Raw genomic sequence first — 22,027 nt, forward strand, 5'->3', positions numbered from 1 at the left:
TATTGAACTCAATATTGAGTCCGGAGGGCTGTAGTGTCCCCAAGCGGTCCCCAAGGTCACCCTCCCAGCCTGATCGTTAGCAACTCCTTTGTCTGTCCAACTGTCTTACTCTCTCTTTGGGCTCTATCCTATCGTTTACTCCCTACCCCATCCACCTCCCTATTTTCTGCATATAAACTGACGTTTTCCCAGCCTCCATCAGTTCTGAGGAAGGGTCACTGGACCCAAAACGTTATCTCTGTTTTCTCCTTCACGGATGCTGCCAGACCTGCTGAGCTTTTCCAGCAACTTTGTTTTTGTTCCTGATTTACAGCATCCGCAGTTCTTTTGGTTTTTATTGAGAAAGAAACCTACACTGCCGTCTGATCCAACAGTGAACCTTCACAGTTACTGTCTGTGCTAATGGATTTCAAGGAGCTCTGGACATCAGTGTTCCTCTGAGAAAAGTAAATAAACAGCGAAGTTCACAGCTGACCTTGGAGAGCAGGGGAGCAGCTAAGTGGCTATTTTTTTTTGTAGATCTACAATAGTGAGTAGAGTGGGTCCTTTTTTGATTTGTTTTTATTGAGATCTTTTGGTTAAATTATGAAAATATAAAACATAGGCACTAAGTTAGCCTGGAGCAGTGTTTTTAGTACAGTAAGACTGTGCCATTTTCTGGGTGTGTAGTTTAAGGTGCCAAGATGGCCATTAGTAGAGTGATGTGCTCTTCCTGTTGGATGTGGAAGATTAGGGAGCGTTTCCATGTTACTGATTTGAGGTTGTTGATTTGTTCGCTGAGTTGGTAGGTTGGTTTGCAGACGTTTTGTCACCATACTAGGTATCGTCAGCGCGCCTCCAATGAAGTGCTGTTGGTCTGTCCCGCTTGTTATTTATGTGGTCTGGCCTGATGTCCACAGACCTCCAGGAAAGATAGGAGAGGGAGGCAGGTGGTGCAGGAGTCTCCTGTGGCTGTCCCCATCTTAAACAAGTATGCTGTTTTAGAAAACGTACGGGGTGGTGGACTTTCAGGGGAATGTAGCACTGACAACCAGTTTTCTGGTACCAAGACCAGCTGTAATGTCATGAAGTTGGGGGTGGGGGGGGAGTTGCAGGGAGATAGTGAGAAAAGAGATCAGTTTGAAACTGATACAGTTGAGAAAAGGAGTAAGTCAAACAGTCAGGGCTGGCAGGAACAAAGTAGAGACCTACCCTTGGGAAATAAGGCAGGTCAGGTGACTGAGGTGTTAGTGGGGGAGTAGTTTGGGGCCAGTGACCATAATTCTATTAGTTTTAAAATAGTGATAGAAAAGGATAGATCAGATCTAAAAGTTAAAGCTCTAAATTGGAGGAAGTCCAATTTTGACGGTATTAGGCAAGAACTTTCAAAAGTTGATTGGGGCCAGATGTTCGCAGGCTAGAAAATGGCAACATCCAAAACTGAGAGAAGGAGAATCCAGATCCTGTTAAGGTGAAGGGCAAGGCTGGTAGATTTCAGACTAGATTTGTAGCTCGGGTTGTGGATGTTGTGGTTGGTTGGCTCACCATTAGCCATTTTGTTCTGCTGTTTTGTGAGCTTGTGGGTTGTTAGGGGGTTTGTATTTCACACTACATGGTAATACCTGGTTCCTGAGGCATCCATGCAGGAAGTAGAGTTGTTCGCGGGTAGCGGTCTGTCGTTTGGTGTAGTTCTCCCATTTTCGTGCCAATTTGAGCGTGCTTCGCCCGTAGGTCTCTAAGGTTTTAGAGTAGATTTGTAGCTCGGGTTGTGGATGTTGTGGTTGGTTGGCTTGGCTTTAGAGGAAAATCAGGAGGGCAAAAAGGGTACGTGAGAACTTTATTTGCCAAATAAAGTTAAGGAGAACCCAAAAGGATTCTACAAATAATCTAAGGACAAAAGAGGAACGAGGGAGAGAATAGGCTCCCTTGAAGTTTAATATGGCCACATATGTGTGGAATCACAGGAGATGGGGATACTAAATGAGTATTTTGCATCAGTGTTTACTGTGGAGAAGGATATGGAGGATAGAGAATGTGGGGAAATAAATAGTGATATCTGAAAATGTCCATATTATATTGGAGGAGATACTGGATGTCTTAAAATGCTTAAAGGTGGATAAATCCCCAGGACATGATCAGGTTCCCCCTAGAACTCTGTGAGAAGGTAGAGAAGAGATTGCTGGGTCCCTTGCTGAGACATTTGTCTCATCGATGGCCATAAGTGAGGTGCCAGAAGACTGAAGGTTGGCTAATGTTGTGCCACTATTTAAGAAAGATGGTAAGGATAAGCCAGGGAACTATAGAATGGTGAGCTTGACATCTGTGGTGGGCAAGTTGTTGGAAGGAATCCTGAGGTATTTGGAAAGGCAAGGACTGAATATGGGTAGTCAACATGGCTTTGTGCATGGGAAAAAATGCCTCACCATCTTGGAATTTTTTGAAGAAGGAGCGAAGAGGACTGAGGGCAGAACGGTGGATGTGATCTATATGGACTTCAATAAAGCAGATGACAAGGTTCCTTGTAGACTGGTTAGCAAGGTTAGATCACACGGAATAAAGGGAGAATTAGCCATTTGGATACAGAACTGGCTCAAAGGTAGAAGACCAGAGGGGGGTGGTGGAGGGTTGCTTTTCAGACTAGAGACCTGTGATTAGCGTGCCACATGGATCGGTGCTGGGTCCACTGCTTTTGTCATTTATATAAATGATTTGGATGTGAACATAGGAATGGTTAGTAAGTTTTCAGATGACACCAAAATTGGAGGTGTAGTGGACAGTGAAGAAGGTTACCTCAGTACAGTGGGATCTTGATCAGATTGGCCAATGGGCTGAGGAGTGGCAGACGGAGTTTAATTTAGATAAATGTGAGGTGCTGCATTTTGGAAAGGCAAATCAGCACAGGAATTATACACAATGGTAAGGTCCTGGGGAGTGTTGCTGAACAAAGAGACCTTGGAGTGCAGGTTCATAGTTCCTTGAAAGTGAAGTTGCAGGTAGACCGGGTTGTGAAGAATGTTTGCCTTTATTGGTCAGTGCATTCAGTATAGGAGTGGGGAGGTCATGTTGCAGCTGTACAGGATTTAGGTTCGGCCACTTTGAGAATTGCGTGCAATTCTGGTCTCCCTGCTATAGGAAGGATGTTGTGAAACTAGAAAGGGTTCAGAAAAGGTTTACGAGGATGTTACCAGGATTGGCGGGTTTGAGCTATAGAGGGTGGCTGAATAAGCTGGGGCTATTGTCACTGGAGCGTTGGAAGCTGAGGGGTGACCTTGTAGAGATTTACAAAATCATGAGGGATATGGAAGGGTAAATAGGCAAAGAGGGAGTCCAAAACTGGAGGGCATCGGTTTAAGGTGAGGGGGTATTTAAAAGGAAGATTAGGGGAAGTGTTTTCACGCAGAGAGTGATGCATGTATGGAATGAGCTGCCAAAGGAAATGATGGAGGCTGGTACAATTTCAACATTTAAAAGACATCTAGATGGGTATATGAATAGGAAGGGTTTTGAGGGATATGGGCCAAATGCTGGCAAATGGGACTAGATTTTTGTAGGATATCAGGTCAGCATGGAGGAGTTGGACCGGAAGCGTCTGTTTCTGTGCTGTACGTCTCTGATTCTATTTCAAGACAACTGTTCATCATCTATTCAAGGGCACTTGGTGATGGGGAGCAAATCTGCTGACCTTGCCAGTGATGCTTCAAAACCATGAAAGAATAAAAAACACTCCTCGTAATCTAACCTTTTTGATGTCCACTTATCCTTCTGCTAAATCTAGGATGGCCTCCCTCCACTGCCAATATATCCTTCCTAAGGTCTAATGTCCAGAATGTACCACAATACCTACATTGCCTGGCATTTCACTATTTAGAATAAATCCTGTTTTGTTGAAAGTGGCTGATTTCACATTTTCCTGCACAGTATAACCCATCTTATTGCTTTGTAATTTTAGTAATAATGCTTCTTTTTGTCTTTGACAGACTTGGGTATGTGACTTTCTAACCCAGCATCTACAGTCTTACTGAATATGATGAATTGTTGAGGCCCCAACATGGATCCTCACAGGACACCACTAGTCACATCTGCCAATTACAATACTTGCCCATTGTCCTTACTGTCTCCCGCTGCTCTTCCTAACTAGGTTGTCAATTTACTTTTGATTCCATGGGCTTCAGTTTACCTAAAATTTCTTGCATGTATCAAATGTCTTCTGGAAGTTGATATAAATAAAATCCATAGAAATTCATTTGCCACCTCTTCAAAAAAAATTTGTTACATATGGCTAACTCTTGACAAATCCATGCTGACTTTCTGATCAGTTAAATTTTCAACATGTTCATTCACCCTTTCCTTAATTACAGACTCTAATTTCCATACTACAGATATTAGGCAAACTGGCCCATGACTCCATTTTCCTCCTGTTGCTTTTCTTAAATAAGAATGGAAATATCACAGGTTAATCTAATGGAACAGCTTTTGAATTAGGTCAACTTTGGAATAACATAGTTAGAAATCTGCTCACTTGCTTTAAAATCCTGGAATGGAATCCTATCTGGTCTTTGCAATTTATCATTCTATAGCACCATTATTTTTTTTCATTAGTTTTGAGTCCCTGTCCTTTGGAATGCACAGCATGTTGATCTCTTCCTCTACTGTAAACCTGAGTGTGAGTAATTATTCAACATGACTGTTATTCTCTTATTTTCATGGTCAGTGTTACTGTGATCTTTTCTTGAAGAGCCCATGTGACTCCACTGGTCTTCCCTCCTGGCCCCCCATCTCGCTGCCTTTTTCTAGGCATCCCCCCTGCCCAAATCACCTTTGCCATTTACCTTCCTCCCTGCCCTTCACTATTTTCATGTCCTCCCCCACCCTTTTACCTCTAGACCACAAGGTGTGGCCAGGCCAAACAGCATCCTGTGCCATATTTTACAAACTCTGAAATGGATAATCCAGATTGAGAGATAGCAAGAACTGCAGATACTGGAACCAGAGATGATAACAGTACGGAGCTGGAAGAATACAGCAGGCCAGGCAGCGTCGGAGGAGCAGGAAAGTTGTCGTTTTGGGCCGGGACCCTTCTTCAGAAATGGGGGAGGGGGAAGGGAGCTCAGAAATAGAGAGGAGGAGTGGGGCTGGGGGAAGGTAGGTGGGATGATGATAGGTGAGTGCAAGTAGGGAGTGATGGGGATTAGTCAGTGAGGTGGGAGGGGTGGATAGGTGGGAGAGAAGATGGACAGGTTGTGTCAGGTCAAGGAGGCAGGGATGAGAGGGAGGGTTGAACTGGAATGAGGCCAGGGGTGGGGAGATTTTTAAAACTGGTAAAATCCACATTTAGGCCATTGGGCTATAGGCTCCCGAGATGGAATATGAGGTGCTGCTCCTCCAGTTTGTGAGTGGTGTCATTCCAGATTGAGTTGTTTTACCACACTAACTTGCACAAAACATTAGTATATCAGATAAAGATCTTCATGCATACTGCTTGAAGCTTAGACAAGTGCTTTCTTCCTGCTTGGCACCAAATTCTTGACTTTTATGCTGTGTACGCTTCAGCCCACTTCTGATCACACAGTAAATCCATTCTGTCATTCTGCAGTTGGCATCATTGAAGCAGTCCCGTCAAGTTGAGGAAGACAGGCTCATGTCCCTACAGGAACAAGCAGAGGAGCTGCAGGCACTAAAGGAGCGGGTAATGATGTTTGTGATCACATGGAGCATATTAGGTTTTAAAAAAATGCCAAGGTATTCAACTTCGCAAAGTGATTAATCTGCACTGGGACATATGCATAAGGAACAGGAGGTGAAAAGCTAGAACTTACATTTCTAAAACAGTTTTCATATCCTTGGTCTCAAGGCATTTCAGAGTCAATGAAGTGCTTTTTGAAGTGCAACCACTGTTTCAATGTAGAGAAAAGCTAATTTGTGCACAGCAAGGTCCAAAACAGCAATGAGATTTTTAAAATAGTTTGACTATGCTTTGCTCCTGTGATTTGAGTGTTAAACATTGGCCAGTATATCAGGGAGATTCCCTCAATATCCCCTACTTCTTTAAGTTGTACTGTAGGGCATGTGCATCAGTGTGAAACCTGTTCCTTCCCTAGCAGCACCTTGACAGCAAGGGAGTACCTTGACAACAACATCTGGTTCATGAAGTTGGCTCACTACCAGTATGTCATTGATGGAGTTTAGGAATAAGCAATAAATGCAGGTATTACCACAGACAGTCTTGCCCTTAGGTTAAATAAAACAAATTCCAACAAGAATAGAGGCATTTTCCATGACTTGTTTCGGTGGTACTGGCAGAAAAATAAATACTGACCACCAGTATTAGTTGCCATTTTTGGGACCTTGCTGTGCGTAAGTTTGTACTGTATTTCCGATGTTGTGGTAGCTATACATTTAAAGTACATCTTTAAGGTACAGCTAAAGAAAGAAAGACTTGGATTTATTTAGAGCTTTCCACAACCCCAGATCTCAGGCTGTTTTATGGTTAATGCAGATCTTGTTTGAGTGTAATCACTCAACCAGCGTGTCATCTGGAGAGCCACAGCTCCATTAGTGTGCAGCGCCTCCTTGGTTCTCTGGAATGTTGGCTAAATTTTGTGCTGAAATCATTAAAATGTAACTTGAATCCATTTCCTCTGACTCAGAAGTTTGCTGCTTACTGAGACGCAGTTGATCTTTTAACTTGAACATAAACAGTAATTGTGAGACTGGAGCAGCAAGATGGTTTGGATTAAGTGGGGCATTGAAGAACCACACCTATAGTACTGTGCCATGTAAGCGACTTCATTGTCTTTTGTACATCTTCTCATGATTGAAGACTACGAGAGTGTGAACTTCCCACAGAACTGAGTTCTGCTGGAAGGAATTCCTGGTACTGTGTCACACCCCTTACCATCTTGTGGGCATATTGGATGTTGTGTTTCATGTAGATGACTGGCCCTCCAAGTGAGCTGGACAATATTTCTGTACTTCATTTGGTCCCGTCATGAGAGGTTGTTTTGTACTGCAGACCTTTAAAAACTTTTTCTAGGTTGTCCTTGCATCATTTATATGGAAAACCTTGATGTTTACCAAAAAACAGTTCATCAAAAAAAATCTGCCTCTGGATTCTATTGCTATTCATGTGAGTAACATGAATTTTGCAGAGTGTGGTCTCCTTGCTGTTGTGCCCAACATGGAGAACCTCATTTTTGATTTCTGTCCTGTCATCAAATTGTCCTGGTGGTTGTCTGCAGTCTACGGTATGTGTTCCCGAACTCTGATATCATGTCTCTAGCAGTCCCATGACTGCCACAGACCAGGTTTGTAAAAACCTGAAGGTATCAGATTATATGTCTGCAATCATAAAATAAAACTGCAATTTGTTTCACCTCTCATTAGATCTACTTTGTTAAATGAGATATTGCACAAATGTGGTAGAATTGTATGTCTGTGTTTCAGTATTCATCCCTGCAGAGCAGAGCTGCTGCAATGAAGGAACATTACGACAGCCAAATCCGTGAACTCCAACAACGGGTCCCTGCAACTAATGAAGCATTGCAGTCAGGTGATACTGCTGAGGAGGTATGGCGAGAGAGTTATTGTCACCATCACAGTAAAGCAATGATAGATGTTTGATCGTTCTAGAACGAATAATGTTACTTTGCTTTCAATGGAATTTTGTCCCTTGCTTTTCCATGCATCCGTCGTGACCAAGTTCTCAAAGGTCTGGTGTGACATAGCGACCACTAAAGATTCCTGAAGTGGAGTAGAGCTTGTTCTCACTTTGCTTTATTCTCTCCTGAGAGGGAAGTGCTTGCCTTATTGTTGAGAATTGGAGCATTTGGTGATAAAGGACATTCGATGCAAACCTAGTTCTGACTGCTCCGTGATTCTGCCATCCATTTCACTGAAAGGTGAATGTGATGTTGACAACTGTTTTTCCCATGGGCCCTCCAGGGGATCTGACTTTAGCTGTCTCAGTGATCTGATGCTCTGAGCACGCAGTCACACTCTGACATGTTTGCCTGATATTGTCCCTAGGTGACCATGAAACCTGTCTTGTTCTTGTAGCTGCTCAACCATCAAATTGTCCCTTTAATCAGGAAAATCAGGCCTCCTGTTTCTTCAGTTGGTGAGAAGACTGTTAAAATGTCTGTCTAACATGTTTGGTTACCATGTCACTTTGGTGCAATCTCCTTCAATTGTACCCAAAAATATTTTTCTCCCCTTCCTTCCTTCCCTCAATGCAAATACTCTTTCTTCCTCTTCCCCCTTTATTCAGAAAGCGAGTTAAGGGGCCATCAAAACCAGATTGATGGTTGCGAGTTTTGAGCTCTTTAAACTGTCAGTCTTAGTCATACAGCACAGAAATAGACTCTTCAGGCCAACCAGGTTTCCTAAAACTGAACTAATTCCGTTTGCCTGCATTTAGCCCACATCTGTCTAAACCATTCCTATCCAAGTACCTGTCCAAATGTCTTTTAAATGTTGCAACTGTACCCGCCTCTATGACTTTATCTGGTAGCTCATTCCACATACGCATCACCCACTGTGTGAAAAAGTTGCCCCTCAGGTCCCTTTTAAATTTTTCCCCTCTCTCCTTAAAATACTGCCCTCTGGTTTTGTACTCCCCTACCCTTGAGAAAAGACGTTGGCTGTTCACCTTGCGTGCGCCTCTCATCATCTTAATGACCACTAGAAGGTCACCCCTCAGCCTCCTACGCTGCAGGGGATAACAGTGTCAGCCTATCCAGCCTCCCCTTATAATTCAAACGTCTTGATGACATCCTTTTGTAAATTTTTTTTACACTCTTTCCAGTTTAATAACATTCTTCCTATATCAGAGTGACCAGAATTGTTCACAATACTCCAAATGTGGCCTTACCACTGTAACATGACATTCTGTTCTCAGTGCTTTGAAAACAAGCAGGTCAATTGCTGCCTGTCTGCCTGTGACACCACTTCCAAGGAACTATGTACCTGCACCCCTCGGTCTCTCTGTTCGACAATACACTCCAGGGCCCTACCAGTAACTGTAAGTCCTGCCCAGGTTATTCTTACCAAAATGTAACACCTCACATTTATTTGTATTGAACTCCATCTGCTGTTCCTCGGCCCATTGGCCCAGTTGATCAAGATCCCATTGTACTCTTAGATGACCTTCGCTGTCTGCTATACCACCAATTTTGGTGTTATCTGCAAACTTGCTAACCATGCCGTCTGATATTCTCATCTAAATCACTGATATAAATGATGATCAACAGTGGACCCTGCTCTGATCCTTGCAGCACACCGCTGGTCATAGGCCTCTAGTCTAAATAGCAGTCTACCACCACCCTCTGTCTCCAACCACCCAAGCCAATTTTGTATCCAATTGGCTATCATTCCTGGATCCCATGTGGTCTATCCTTACTAACCAGTTTACCACATGGAACCTTGTTGAAGGCCTTGCTAAAGTCTGTGTAGACATAGTCTACCTCTGTGCCGTCACCTCTGCCAAAATAAAATTCCAGTCAGTGAGACGCGATTTCCCACATTCAAAGCCATGCTGACTATCCCTGATCAGTCCTTGCTTTCCATTTGCATGTGGCTCCTGTCTCTCAGAATACCCTTAGAACAACTTAGCCACCACTGTCAGCCTTACTGTCCTGTAATTCCCTGACTTTTCACAGCGTTTCTTAAATGGCAAAACATAAGTCACTCTTCAGTCTTTCGGCACCTCACCTGTAGTTGTTGATGATACAAAATCTTTGCTAGGGGCCCTGTAATTTATTTCCCAGCTTCCCACAATGTCCAGGGATACATTTGATCAGATCCTGGGGATTTATCCACCTTTGTGTTTTAAGACCTCCAGCACCACCTCTTCTGTAATGTGAACTCTTTTCAAGTCATCACTACTTATTTGAGTTCCCGAGCTTCCATGTCTTTCTCCATAGTAAATACTGACATGAAATATTTATTTAGGATCTCTCCCATGTCTTGTGTTTCCACGCATAGAAGACCTCGTTGATCTTTGAGGTGTTATTTCTCTCCCTAAATTATTCTTTTTGCCCTTACTATATTTGTAGAATCTAAGGTTTTGGCGTAGAGTTGTAGATCGGGTTGTGGGTGTTGAGGTTGGTTGGCTCGCCGAGCTGGTTTGTTGTTCCGCAGACGTTTCGTTACCGTGCTTGGTAACCTCCTCAGTGCAGCCTTTGATGAACTCGACCAATATACATTCCACTACGGAGGAAACCCGGAAGTGAGACAATCCATCGCAACGGACCCCAGAGTTTAAAAGCCAGGTGGGAAAACACACCGACGCTTCATCAGAGGCTGCACTGAGGATGTTACCAAGCACGGTAACGTAACGTCTGCGGAACAACAAACCAGCTCGGCGAGCCAACCAACCTCCATATTTATAGAATCTCTTTGGATTCTCCTTTACCTTTTTATATGCTAAAGCTATCTCATGTCCCCATTTTGTCCTCTTGATTTCCCTCCAGTGTACTCCTACAATCCCTATGCCCCTCAAGGGATTCACTTCCCAGCTGCCTATACCTGACACGTCTCTTTATCTTTCTGGACTACAGCCTCAATATCTCTAATCATCCAGTGTTCCCTACTCCTGCTAGCCTTGCCCTTTTTATCGTGCTTTTGAAAGCCTCCCACCTGCCAGTTGTCCCTTTTACTTGCAAACAGTCTCCCCCAATCAACTTTTGAAAGTTTTTGTCTAGTACCATCAAAATTGGCTTTGCCCCTGTTTAGAACTTTAACTAATCCTTTTCCATAACGATTTTAAAACTAATAAAAATATTATCACTAATCGCAAAGTACTCCCCCACTAACACCTCAGTCACTTGCCCAGCATTATTTTCTGAGAGGAAGTTGAGTTTTGCCCCTTCTCTGCTGGGGCTGTCTACATATTGATTTGAGAGTTTTCTTGAACACACTAACAAATTAACAAATTTAAGCCCTTAACACTATTGGGTTTCACTTGGAGGGATTTTAATGGAACTGTACAGAGATAATTTCCTCTGTACCTGCCCTTGGAGTGTTCAATGTTGATATTGGTAATGGTGGGATGTCCTGACCTAGTGGTTCTGTTGTTTATCTTAAAAAATCAATTTCAAAACCTAACGTGTAATGAGAACTAGGGTGTCAAAACTTTCTGCAGGTGAAGAAAATCATGAATGGAGTGTTTCAGTCGTTGCGAGGAGAGTTTGACCTGGATGAAATGTACAGTGGCAGAGCAGTCCTTGGCGTCATTGTGAACACTATCAAGGTACAGACATTGCAACCGACCAACGCCAAGAAGTCAGAGCTTGGGCTTGCTGGTGTACCTGGTGCCTGTGATTGAACCCCACTGCCCAGACCTGGATTTTTTTTTTAAATGCTATCCTTTCCTTTTACTTATTCTCTCACATCAAAATAAACATGCAAGTATAGCTACTATGTCATCTGACTGCCCCAACTAGAGCTGTAGTCACTTTACCTTCTGCTGTAAGAATGGCTTTGGTGTTTGGTCTCTTTCTTGTATTATTTTATAGTGCATACACAGCAATAACTTACCAACAATATAGTCCCTTCAACACAGCTTGAGATGATTCACATTACCTGCATCAGGCACAGTTTGATGCAATATCACGTGGCATGGTGGCTCAGTGCTTAGCACTGTTGCCTCTCAGATTCCATCTGCAGGTGCCTGTTTGGAGTTTGCACATTCTCCCCATGTCTCTGTGAGTTTTCTTTGCAGTCCAAACATGTTCAGGTTAGGTGGGTTGGCCGTGGGAAATGCAGGGATGGGGTAATAGTTTGGTCTGGATGGAATGCTCTTTGGAGGGTTGATGTAGACTTGATGCGTCAAGTAGCCTGCTTCTATATCCATGCACTCTGAAACGCCCTTGGGTAAAGAGATGCCACTTTTGGCAGAATCCTCAGTGATAAAGTAAAAGAAATGGGGATATATGAGACCAAAATTACAGAGTGTAGAATGAAGAAAGAAGTGAAATCTATTACCAGTCTTTCCTGTAGGCTCTCCTTTCTTGTAGTTTAGCACAAAAGACTTGAATTTCAGCACAAGAACTATTGTTTTTGTCAAAGAATACCAATGCTCTTGAGAAAAGGCAGGACACAGTAGAAGTAATGCAAGAAAATGCCAAAGAACATTAAAAGCATGATTAGAGAAAAAAGGACAAATGCAGGCCTTAACACTAGTAATGAAAGCAAATGAGTAAGCATTATTTTAGTAGAAGAGAAGGTAGACCAATCGTGGCAATGTAGTAATTTTGATTCCAAATGAGAGAAAAATCTTGGAGGATTAAACCAATTTAAAAACACATACCAGACACAGTATTCATCTTAGAATGCTGCACAAGAGGATCTGGCAACTATTGACTGTTGTTATAATGGAAATATCAGATGTGATTGAGAAGAAGGATAATCAATAAATATATAAGACAGATGTGGACGACTGCAGTCCCATTATACTTCCATTCTGTGTGGCATTAATGGAATATGTTAGCAAGAAGGCATATCAGCATTATTTAAAATCTGGTAAACAGCATAGATTCAAAAAGCAGTCAATCCTGACTGAAGAAGTTCTGAAATCCTGAATGAGTGCCACCCAGAGTAAATGTAGGAAAGTGCTGTACCCTAATATGTCTAGAATTCCGCTCTAGGATTCATGTGAATTCCACTTTCTGAAGCTGTAGGCGTCCAGGAAAGCCTGGGCTGTAGATATGAAATTGGCTGAAGGGTAGGAAATCAATTGAGACATATGTTGAGTGATATTCTCCACAGCGCAGTTGTTTCTAATCTACACATGAACAACCCCCTGCAAGCTAGTGAAATTTTCTGCTGACACTAAAAATCAGGAAACTCTGGTCAGAAGTTGCATAATAAACTGATTTTAAAAAGATCGGTGTCAGAATGATAGTAACCAGTGAAATTTAATGCAGTCAAGAGAATAGCACTGCATCTAATGAGCAAAATAAACAACACGCACACTTGATGAATGCTGCTGAAAGAGATTTAGGATTCTGAATATGTTCAAAATATCTAACCAATGCGGTACAGCAATCAAAACCAAAAGGTTGTTGGAACGATATTGCAAAATCATCATGTCAGAGAGAGGAAGTCATGCTTTGGTTGATAATTTATCCACCACTGGCGATTGAGATACCAAGGAGACATTCAGCTCAGTAGACAGTAATTGCCAATGGCAGTGCAGGGAAGGGTAATGAAGCTGATTGTTTTCCCTGTGCCAAGAGTCTGAATTATGAGGTGTGTTGATCAGCCTGGAAAGGACAGGTTCAGGAACTGGAATAGACAGGATTTGAGCCCTTAACGGATGGAGAAGTAAATAAAGAATCCATTGGATTGCAGGACAAGAGTATGTTTATTAAACATTAATTCCGGGTTGATGTCTGGCAATTCTCCTTCATGGACGGCAATCAGTGTATAGAGTCAATCTCCAGGTGTTGTAGTTACCTGAAAAATCTGGAATTTTTTTAAAAAAAGTACTTATTTGCTGAAGTGCATAGAAATAGACATAGAAGCTACAGCATAGAAACTGGCCATTGAATCCAACAAGCATTTGCTAGTAGTTACCCTCCATCTGAACAAATAGACTTAATTGTTGGTTTCCATGTTTTAAATGCTTTTCCTTTATCCACCTATTCAATCTGATTTTGAATGCTGACATAGTTTCATTTTAGCCGTTAACTCTGGAAGTGAGTTCCAAAGCTTCTCAACTATGTGAAGTTTTTTTTCCCCGTTTTTCATTCTAAATTCCTGTGTTGATGGTTTCTTCATTCTTGCCTCTTTGGTTAAAGTGTGCATCTATTACTCAAGTCTTGCTCTCTCTGACAATTTTGAAACTTCATTATATTGTCCCTTTAGGACATTTCCAGAAGGATGAATTAAGATGGCCTCCCCCCATTTAAAAAAAAAAGTTAGCTTGTGTAGGTTTTGGTTCTGCAGTCACCCAAATGACCCATCATCTGTCAGGTTTGACATTGCTGACAGGCCTTACACCAAGCCTTACACCAAAATCTGGTGCTGTTCTCACCAAGTCTCCACACACCTACTGATTGTTAAGTTGAAATTGAAAACCCTGGGTCACTGCTGTTGTTGTCTAACTCAGGATATACTGGAGTTTGAATTTGGGACTTTTTCACCCTGACTGGTTCAGCAAGATATTGACAATGATGTTAAGGTTCAATTGATCATCCTTCAAAAATAAGCAGTTTTTCTTTCAGCAAGTACTCATATTTGAGTCTGATCTTAAACATGCAACATTTTCGCATCAACTAAGATCAGTTAATTCAGTATAGATGGAGGGATTAAAATTTATGAATCGGTTCCACAACTGAACCTCCCTGAACCCAGTTTGGTCATTACAGGACCCAGCAGTAATTTTTTTATGCCTTTGTTGCTGGTTCTGCAATGTATCTACAAACGATCTTGTCTTGTTCTTTTCGGACAGGCAGTTACCCTGAAACTTTTGATGAGTGGCCAAGACCAGCTAATCACGAAGAGTGACAATGAGGATGACGAATCTGAGGAGGAGCTGGAAGAACGAGCAGCTCCTCCGATTGAGATTAAAGTGAATACTGATACCTCAGAAAGTCAGAACGTTGCAGCATTGGATGAAAAGCAACCCACAGTAGCTGAAGCTGACCGGATAAGTGATGTGACTTTATCACCTGGTCACTCTGGTGAGGTGGCTACAGTGAAATCCGAGCACAATGAGGCTGATAGCTCGAAAGCAATGCAGTTGGAGTTGCAGCAGCCGGAGGCAGCTCTGACCTCTAGCCTGAACATTCCTACGCTTGCACAAAGCTTACCCACAGCAGATAATCAGGAGGCTACTGCAGAGACCTCCAGAAAAGGAGTCATTAATACACCGACTGAGATGAAACTGAAACCCCCTTTGTCTGATTGTCAAGGTGAAAAACCTCATCAACAAACAGAGGGCCCTGAGCACAACAGAACGCCAGAGAAGAGCCATAACCCATTGGATGGGGTTCAGCAGTGTGAGCTGGGCAATAGCTCAGTTTTAAACAGTCCATCAGCACATGAAAGACAGGAGGAGCGATCTCAAGCACCCAATATTGAAAGCAGTTCTAGAATTCAAGGGGAGCCTCTGCTTTCAGAACCTTTGCAGGAAACAGTCCCAGCTCTCAATGGGAATGAAGACAGCCCAGAAATCCCAGAGGGTCCAGTGTTTGAATCAAGCGAGTCTCCCTCGGAGCTGGATGCATTGCATGTGGCAGAATGTGGTTCCAGTGACACAAAATCAATGCCAGGACTCAAATCTAAATCTGCCCCTTCAACAAATGCTTCCAGGTAGATATTATACAAGTCGATGCAGTTGCAGAGCGTTTGGGTTCCCCAGACTGGGTGTCATTGCAATCAGACTACCTTATACCCTATTTCCAAAGTTTTCAAGATGCCCAAGTGGGAGTGAAACCAAATGGCTGGACTATTCAGAAAGCTCTAGTCATGTGATGGGGTCATGTAAGTGTTCTGTGATGTGGCCAGTCTTGAAGGGTAAAAGTGTTTTAAACAAAAAAAAATTCAAGTGTCTCATTTGGTTTTGGCTATAACTTTTCAGTGAGTGTGGGTGTTTCATGTTCCAGGTATTATTTCCCTCAGCAGGTGAGTGGGGAGAAGGTGAGACCTTTTTTCCACAGCTAGGATCTGGAATGCACTTACTGAAAGGTGGACACAGATTCAATAGTAATTGGAAACCTTGAAACATTCCTCTTCCAAAATGCTGTTACAGGCAAGGGATTTGCATTTCCAAACTGAAATTGGTATCAGATTGTTCAACAATGGTGTAAGGGAACAAGGGTGGGCAGATGGAGTTAAGGTACACGACTGTCATAATATAATTGAATGGCAAAAGAAAAAAATACTCCGATCTGAATAATGTAAGAACATAAGCTAAAAAATGGGAGCAGGATTCACCATTTTCAGCTGTCAAGTATTATGCATCATTTATTAAGATCATTACTGGTCAAGATCCACGCCAACTCCCATTACTCTTTCCCCATATCCTTAATTCTCTTGCTATCCAAAAATTTGTTGATCTCTGAGTAGAATATGGCCAATAATTGAGCGTTCACAGGTCAGTGGGATAGGGAATTCCAAAGGTACGCAAGCCTTCAGGTGAAGAAATTTGTCCTCATCTCAGTCTTGATCAACTGACTGCTTATTCTAAGATCTTGACCTCTTGAGGATGTTAGGGTAACATCCTCCCAGCGTAACATTCACCCTATTTGAAGAAGGGTCACCGGACCCAAAACGTTAACTGTGTTTTCTCCTTCACAGATGCTGCCAGACCTGCTGAGCTTTTCCAGCAACTTTGTTTTTGTTCCTGAAGAAAAGAGGAGTTTTTTTCAGTGTTGTAACACTGTTTCATGATAAATATTACATTTGAAAAACTGAATATCTGTTTTGCTCTGTGAAATGTTGGCTACTTTACAATATTGACTACATTTCAAAAGTACAAAAATAGAAGTTGCTGGAAAAGCTCAGCAGGTCTGGTAGCATCTTTTGAAGAAAAAAATCAGAATTAACATTTTGGGTCCGGTGACTCTTCCTGAGAACACTTGATTTTTTTCCTTCACAGATGCTGCCAGACCTGCTGAGCTTTTCCAGCAACTTCTGTTTTTGTTCCTGATTTACAGCATCTGCAGTTCTTTTGGTTTACATTTCAAAAGTAATTCATTGGCTATAGAAGACTTTTAAATGCCATTGGGTCATGCAAGGCACTGTAAAAATGCAAATCTTTTTCTCCTGCTCTGGTGTCCGTGTTACTTTATTTTGCTGCTGTTTATATTTGTTAGGTAATGTTTTGGGGAATTTTATAATTCTCTTGAAAACTTATTGGGCAGAGATGGATCAGAAGATCATTCTGGATTCCCCTCTCCTGATATCTCTCTAGTGACTCCTGCTTTTGTCTGGGCTGGATCAGGCTTGGCTAGGATGATGACTTCCACAGTTGAATAGCCCGTTTGCACTTCCTACCTCCTCTTCACAGATGAAGATTGCAGATTTCTGAGCTGCCAATTTCACTTCTTGAAGAAACTTGCTCAGTGTCAGTCACCATTGGGTAAAGAGCTGAGTAATAAAATGACCATGTACAGCTCTGTTTAAAAATGAAGAACAGAGATAATGATTCACTGACCCTGTAACCTTTTACTTTTTAGTCTTTTCAGTGATGATGATGATGATGACGAGGAGGGCTTGTTCAAAGCATTGACTCCGAAATTAGGAAAGGTAACCAAGAAGGAGGAGGAAGAGGATGAAGATGAAGTGGTAAGAAAGTAGGGATCTCATTCCTGCAACAGTGAGGGAGAATGAGGGCAGTGTTGCCATGGTCGTACCCTATTGTGGAAAGGAAGTTGGGAACTGGGGGTTTAGCAATGAAAAGGGACAGGGAGGGGCTGTAGTGTAAAGGGGTTGGGGGAAGGGAAGGGCTGTAGTGTAAAGGGGTGGGGGGGAAGGGAGGGGCTGTAGTGTAAAGGGATGGGGGGAACGGGAGGGGCGGAGGGGAAGGGGGGGGGGGGGAAGGGGGGGGTTGTAGTGTAAAGGGGGCAGGGCAACATGGGGCCAATTGTTTAATGGAAGAGGGTGTAAATAATTTGAGTGTTACAACAAATGTTGGATGTTGGGAACATGTAGTATGATTTCAGATCTAATCTCCATAGCAGTGACTGTATGCCAAGGTTTTACAAGCGGCACCCCTTCCTATTGCTTCAAGATCCTGATTATCAGTATGTCATTTGCCACTCTCTATCTCTCTCTCTCTCTCTCTCTCTGTCTCTGTCTCTCTCTGTCTCTGTCTTGCTCACTCAGAGTATGAAGGGTCGCCCACCACCAGCACCCCTGTTTGGAGATGAGGATGAGGAAGATGATTTTGATTGGCTTGGATAAAGTCACTTCTAAGATTGGGTGTAATTACTGTGGAGATGGAGCTGATTGCCTAAGGAACCAGAAAGTATCCTGCCTGAAAGACCTGTCTGAAAACGCAGTGCTTATTCCCTGTGGAACTTCTTATTCCGAAATTCTCTCTGATTGTAACTTACTGGGCACAGCCTTCTGGTGTGAGGTTGTCTGGAGTCCGAACAGAAGGAAATTGCGGATGAAATTGCACTGAATCTGAACCACACGGTGGTATTGTTCCTGAACACGATATGGCTCTGTTACAATCAGATTTCCTTTTTAATTCCTGCTGAATTTTGTTAAATTTTTACGGCTTAAACAGCCAAGGACAGCCGAACCCAGCACAAAGCAAATAGTGACTGCTTAATAATTCTGTTATTGTGACTGCCACCGTTTGGATATAAATCTCTCTTCATTACGTTCTGTCATCTGTGAGTGATGCTCATACAGGGAATAAGACATTCTTCTTGTTCTGTGTGTTGGGTACAGCATTGGTTTGGTCCAAAATAAAGTATCTCTGTGCCTTAACCTCTAATCACTTGGTGCCCAACATATCCATTTCCACCACTGTTTCTTGATGCAGCCTGTGTGGGCAGAACTCACTGTCTTCAGCTGTCAATGCCTGAACTGGAATTTTCTCCAAACCTCTTAACCTCTTTACCTGTTATCTCTAACTCCAGGATGCTCCTGAAAACATTCCTCTTTGCCCAGACTTTGGGTCATACAGTTTAATTTATCTTAATGTCAAATTTTGATGGGCTTGTGAAGCTTAAATGTCCGTTTTGTTTGGATCCATTTATAATTGTTGTGGAGACTTTGAGTGGAGGGATTTGAATGCCTAGTGCCCAACTTAAAGGAATTATGCAACAAGATTTCAACTTTAGAACATCACTGTAACAAACTAAAAGCAACATTGACTAAGCATTACCTAATAGGCAGTTAGTGCCAAGTTATTTTTTAAAAAATATTATTTTTGTCTTACCATGACCAATAACCTCATGCCACATATTAAATAGCATACTGGTGTACTTTATCGTATGGTTTCCATAGGCCTTCAGCTATTAGAGAAAACAGACCCATTTCACACTCTGCTTCTAATGGATTTACATCTCTCCATTTTGCTGAATCAAAGTATTTCATGGCCATTGTCCCTTGGTCTTTGAATTCCCAAACCAACCCACTCTGGTGCCAGCTTTGCCAGGGCAAATCCTGTAGAGTCTTTACAGTGCTATGGAATGCATCCCACTGATTGGAAACTCCTCTCTCTCTTGCCTAGTCATTCAGAGGATCAGCAGCTGCTGCCTTTCTTTTGGGCGATCTCTCTCTCCCTCCATGAACATCCCACCCCTCTTCCTGTCAAAATGACCTAGATAACGAGACTGTACCATTAGGGTGGCACGGTGGCTCAGTGGTTAGCACTGTTGCCTCACAGTACCAGTGTCCTGGGTTCGATTCCAGCCTTGGGCCACTGCCATTGTAGGGTTTGCACATTCTTCCCGTGTTTGCATGGATTTCCTCCATGCACTTCGGTTTCCTCCTACAGTCCAAAGATGTGCAGATTAGGTGCACTGGCCATGCTAAATTGCCCATAGTGTCCAGGGATGTGCAGGCTAGGTGGGTTAGCCATGGGAAATGCAGGGTTACAGGGATTGGGGAGGGGCTGTAAGTCTGATGGGATGCTATTCGGAGGGGCAGTGTGGACTTGATGGGCTGAATGGCCTGCTTCTACAGGTTAGGGTTTCTGATTCTATGATTCTATAGCTGAATTTGCCAATTAAACAGAGAGAGATAGGTAGTAAAGTAAGTCAGTCATGAGGAAGCTGAGTCTGCAAAGAAATGTAGATAGGCTAGGTGAGTGGATCAAAACTTTGGCAGATTGAGTGTAATGTGGGAATCTGAACCTGTCTCCTTTGGCAGGAAGAATATAAAAGCAATATACTATTTAAATAGAGAGACTGTTGATATTACAAGGATCTGGGTGTCATGGTACATGATTCACAAAAGGTTAGTATGGGAGGACAACACATGATTTAGGAAGACAAAGTATATGTTGCTGTTTGCTGCAAGGGGAATGGAATGTCAAAGTATAAGGCGTTGGAGTACTGTGTACAGTTTTAGCCTCCATGTTTGAAAAAAGTAGATAATTACCTTGCATTAGAAGCAGTTCAGCTAAGGTTCACTTTCTCATTCCATGGACATCTTGAGGTTGAACGGGTTGAGTCTTATACTGGGAGTTGAGAAGAATGGGAGGTGATCTTACTGAACCATAATATCGTGAGGAAGCTTGGGAGGATGTTTCCTCTCATCGAAGGACCAGAGTAAGAGATGTAATAAGTAGCCTTTTTAAAATTTGAGAAAAGGAGAAATGTTTTCGGAGGGTCATTTAGTCTGCAGAATTCTTTTCCCCAAAGAGCAGTCGAGGCTGCGTATTTGAATATCTCCCCTTTGAAAGGTCTTCCGTTTTCTCATTTACTGTTTCACCTGCAAATCTTTGATTTCAACCTGGCCATATATCCTACACTTGGTATTCTTCCAGTTGAGCATTTTTTATGTTTGCTGTTTGTCCTTTTCCATTTTAAGGCTTTAAACCTTGATGTCACAGGCATTGTTGCTGAGGCCTCAGCTATTTACACTTTGTCTCTTTTTTAACATCATTAATACGAAGAAATGCAACTATATAATGCATCATAATTGCTCATGATACTTTTTACCTAGTTTTGGAAGTTGTGGTCTGCAAAGACTGGTTGTGAGTTGGCAACTGGAGTATGATATGGGGGAATTATGCATTTTTGGTTGTAAGAGTGGAATTGCTAGATATTGTCTAACAGGTGTGAAACTTATCACTGATGATAGAGGAAACATGCAGATGCAGCAAGCAATTTAGAGAGCAAATGGCAGATTGAGCTTTGGACCATAGGAATGAAGTAGTCTTGCTACAATTGTTTAGGGAAGACCAAAACTGGAATACTGTGTGCATTTTCAGTTTCCACATTTATGAAAGGATATATTTTCGTTGGAGAACGTACAGTAAATGTTTGTTAAAATGGCCCTTTGGAGAGATGGTTATCCTGCAGCAAGATGTTAAGTAAATTGGGCTTTTCATCTGGAGTTTTGAAGGATGAGAGGTGATCTTATTTGCACATTCAAGATTTACAAAGGGTTTGAGAAGGTAGATGCTGAGAGATTACTTCATCTGGTCATGGAAATCCAAAACATGGGGGTACACTTCAAGGGAGTGAGTTGAGAAATTATTTAACTCAAAGAGTTGTGAATCTTTGTAATTTTCTACCACAGAGGATTATGAATGCTTATCTTTAAGTATATTTAAGGCTGATAAAGGGGTCTCAGGGAATTGAAGGATATTGGGAGAAGGCAGGAGAGGGTGGAGTCGAGGCCCAAAGTCAGCCACTGTCACACTGAATGGCAGAGCATGCTTAATGGGTCATGTGGTCTACTCCTGTAGTATTTCTTGTATTCCAGGAAAAATGTAAAGAAAATATGACAGGTGAACTGCATGACTATGAATAAATACATTTGATTGTGAGCGTTGCAGTGTGATTGAGTATCCCATTTCCAAAAAAAGGACTATGCAGTATCATGTGATGCCCACAAGAGGGTGGTAAGCACAGCTCAGCTATCACCACATTGTTGCCTCACATGAGCAAGGAAGTCAAACCATGATTTCATATCACACAATAATTCAGGCCACAGAATGAGTAATTCCTGTAGATCTTCACTGGTATTGACTGAAGTTTATCTTATGCATGTTTTTGTTTTCACTATACATCCCATATTCTGCTGTATTCCTAGCCACTGCCTTTCTCTTGTAGCTAATGCGTTTATACAGTGTGGAGCTGGAGGTCAGGCAGCATCAGAGAAGCAGGAGAGTCGACGTTTTGGGCCTAGACCCTTCATCGGGACTAGTGAGGGGAAGGGAGTTGGGAAATAAATAGACGAAAGAGAGGTGGTGCTTGGGAAGGTTGGTGGGATGGCGATAAGTGGATGCAGGAGGGGTAGTGGGGATTGGTCAGTGGGAAGGGTGGGGCGGACAGGTGGGGAAGGAGATGGACAGGTTGTGTCAGGTCAAGGAGGCAGGGATGAGATGGAGGGTTGGATATGGGATGAGGTG

At 42.5% G+C, this 22,027-nt stretch overlaps 1 protein-coding gene across 1 annotated transcript in view; it reads left to right on the forward strand.

Annotated features, from left to right (window-relative positions):
• The window catches only part of fkbp15a (FKBP prolyl isomerase family member 15a), a 77,991-nt gene extending 56,549 nt beyond the window's left edge, over positions 1–21,442 (forward strand). The window contains exons 20-26 of the mRNA XM_048613348.1: positions 3,957–3,962; positions 5,573–5,665; positions 7,423–7,545; positions 11,120–11,227; positions 14,432–15,294; positions 17,163–17,271; positions 17,812–21,442. Coding sequence (XP_048469305.1) covers positions 3,957–3,962; positions 5,573–5,665; positions 7,423–7,545; positions 11,120–11,227; positions 14,432–15,294; positions 17,163–17,271; positions 17,812–17,889 — 1,380 coding nt within the window. The 3' untranslated portion in view covers positions 17,890–21,442. The remainder of the gene's footprint in view (positions 1–3,956; positions 3,963–5,572; positions 5,666–7,422; positions 7,546–11,119; positions 11,228–14,431; positions 15,295–17,162; positions 17,272–17,811) is intronic.
• The last annotated feature ends 585 nt before the right edge of the window (positions 21,443–22,027 follow it).

The sequence above is a fragment of the Rhincodon typus genome, chromosome 28 (assembly GCF_021869965.1).
Source record: "Rhincodon typus isolate 14 chromosome 28, sRhiTyp1.1, whole genome shotgun sequence".
NCBI lineage: Eukaryota > Metazoa > Chordata > Chondrichthyes > Orectolobiformes > Rhincodontidae > Rhincodon > Rhincodon typus.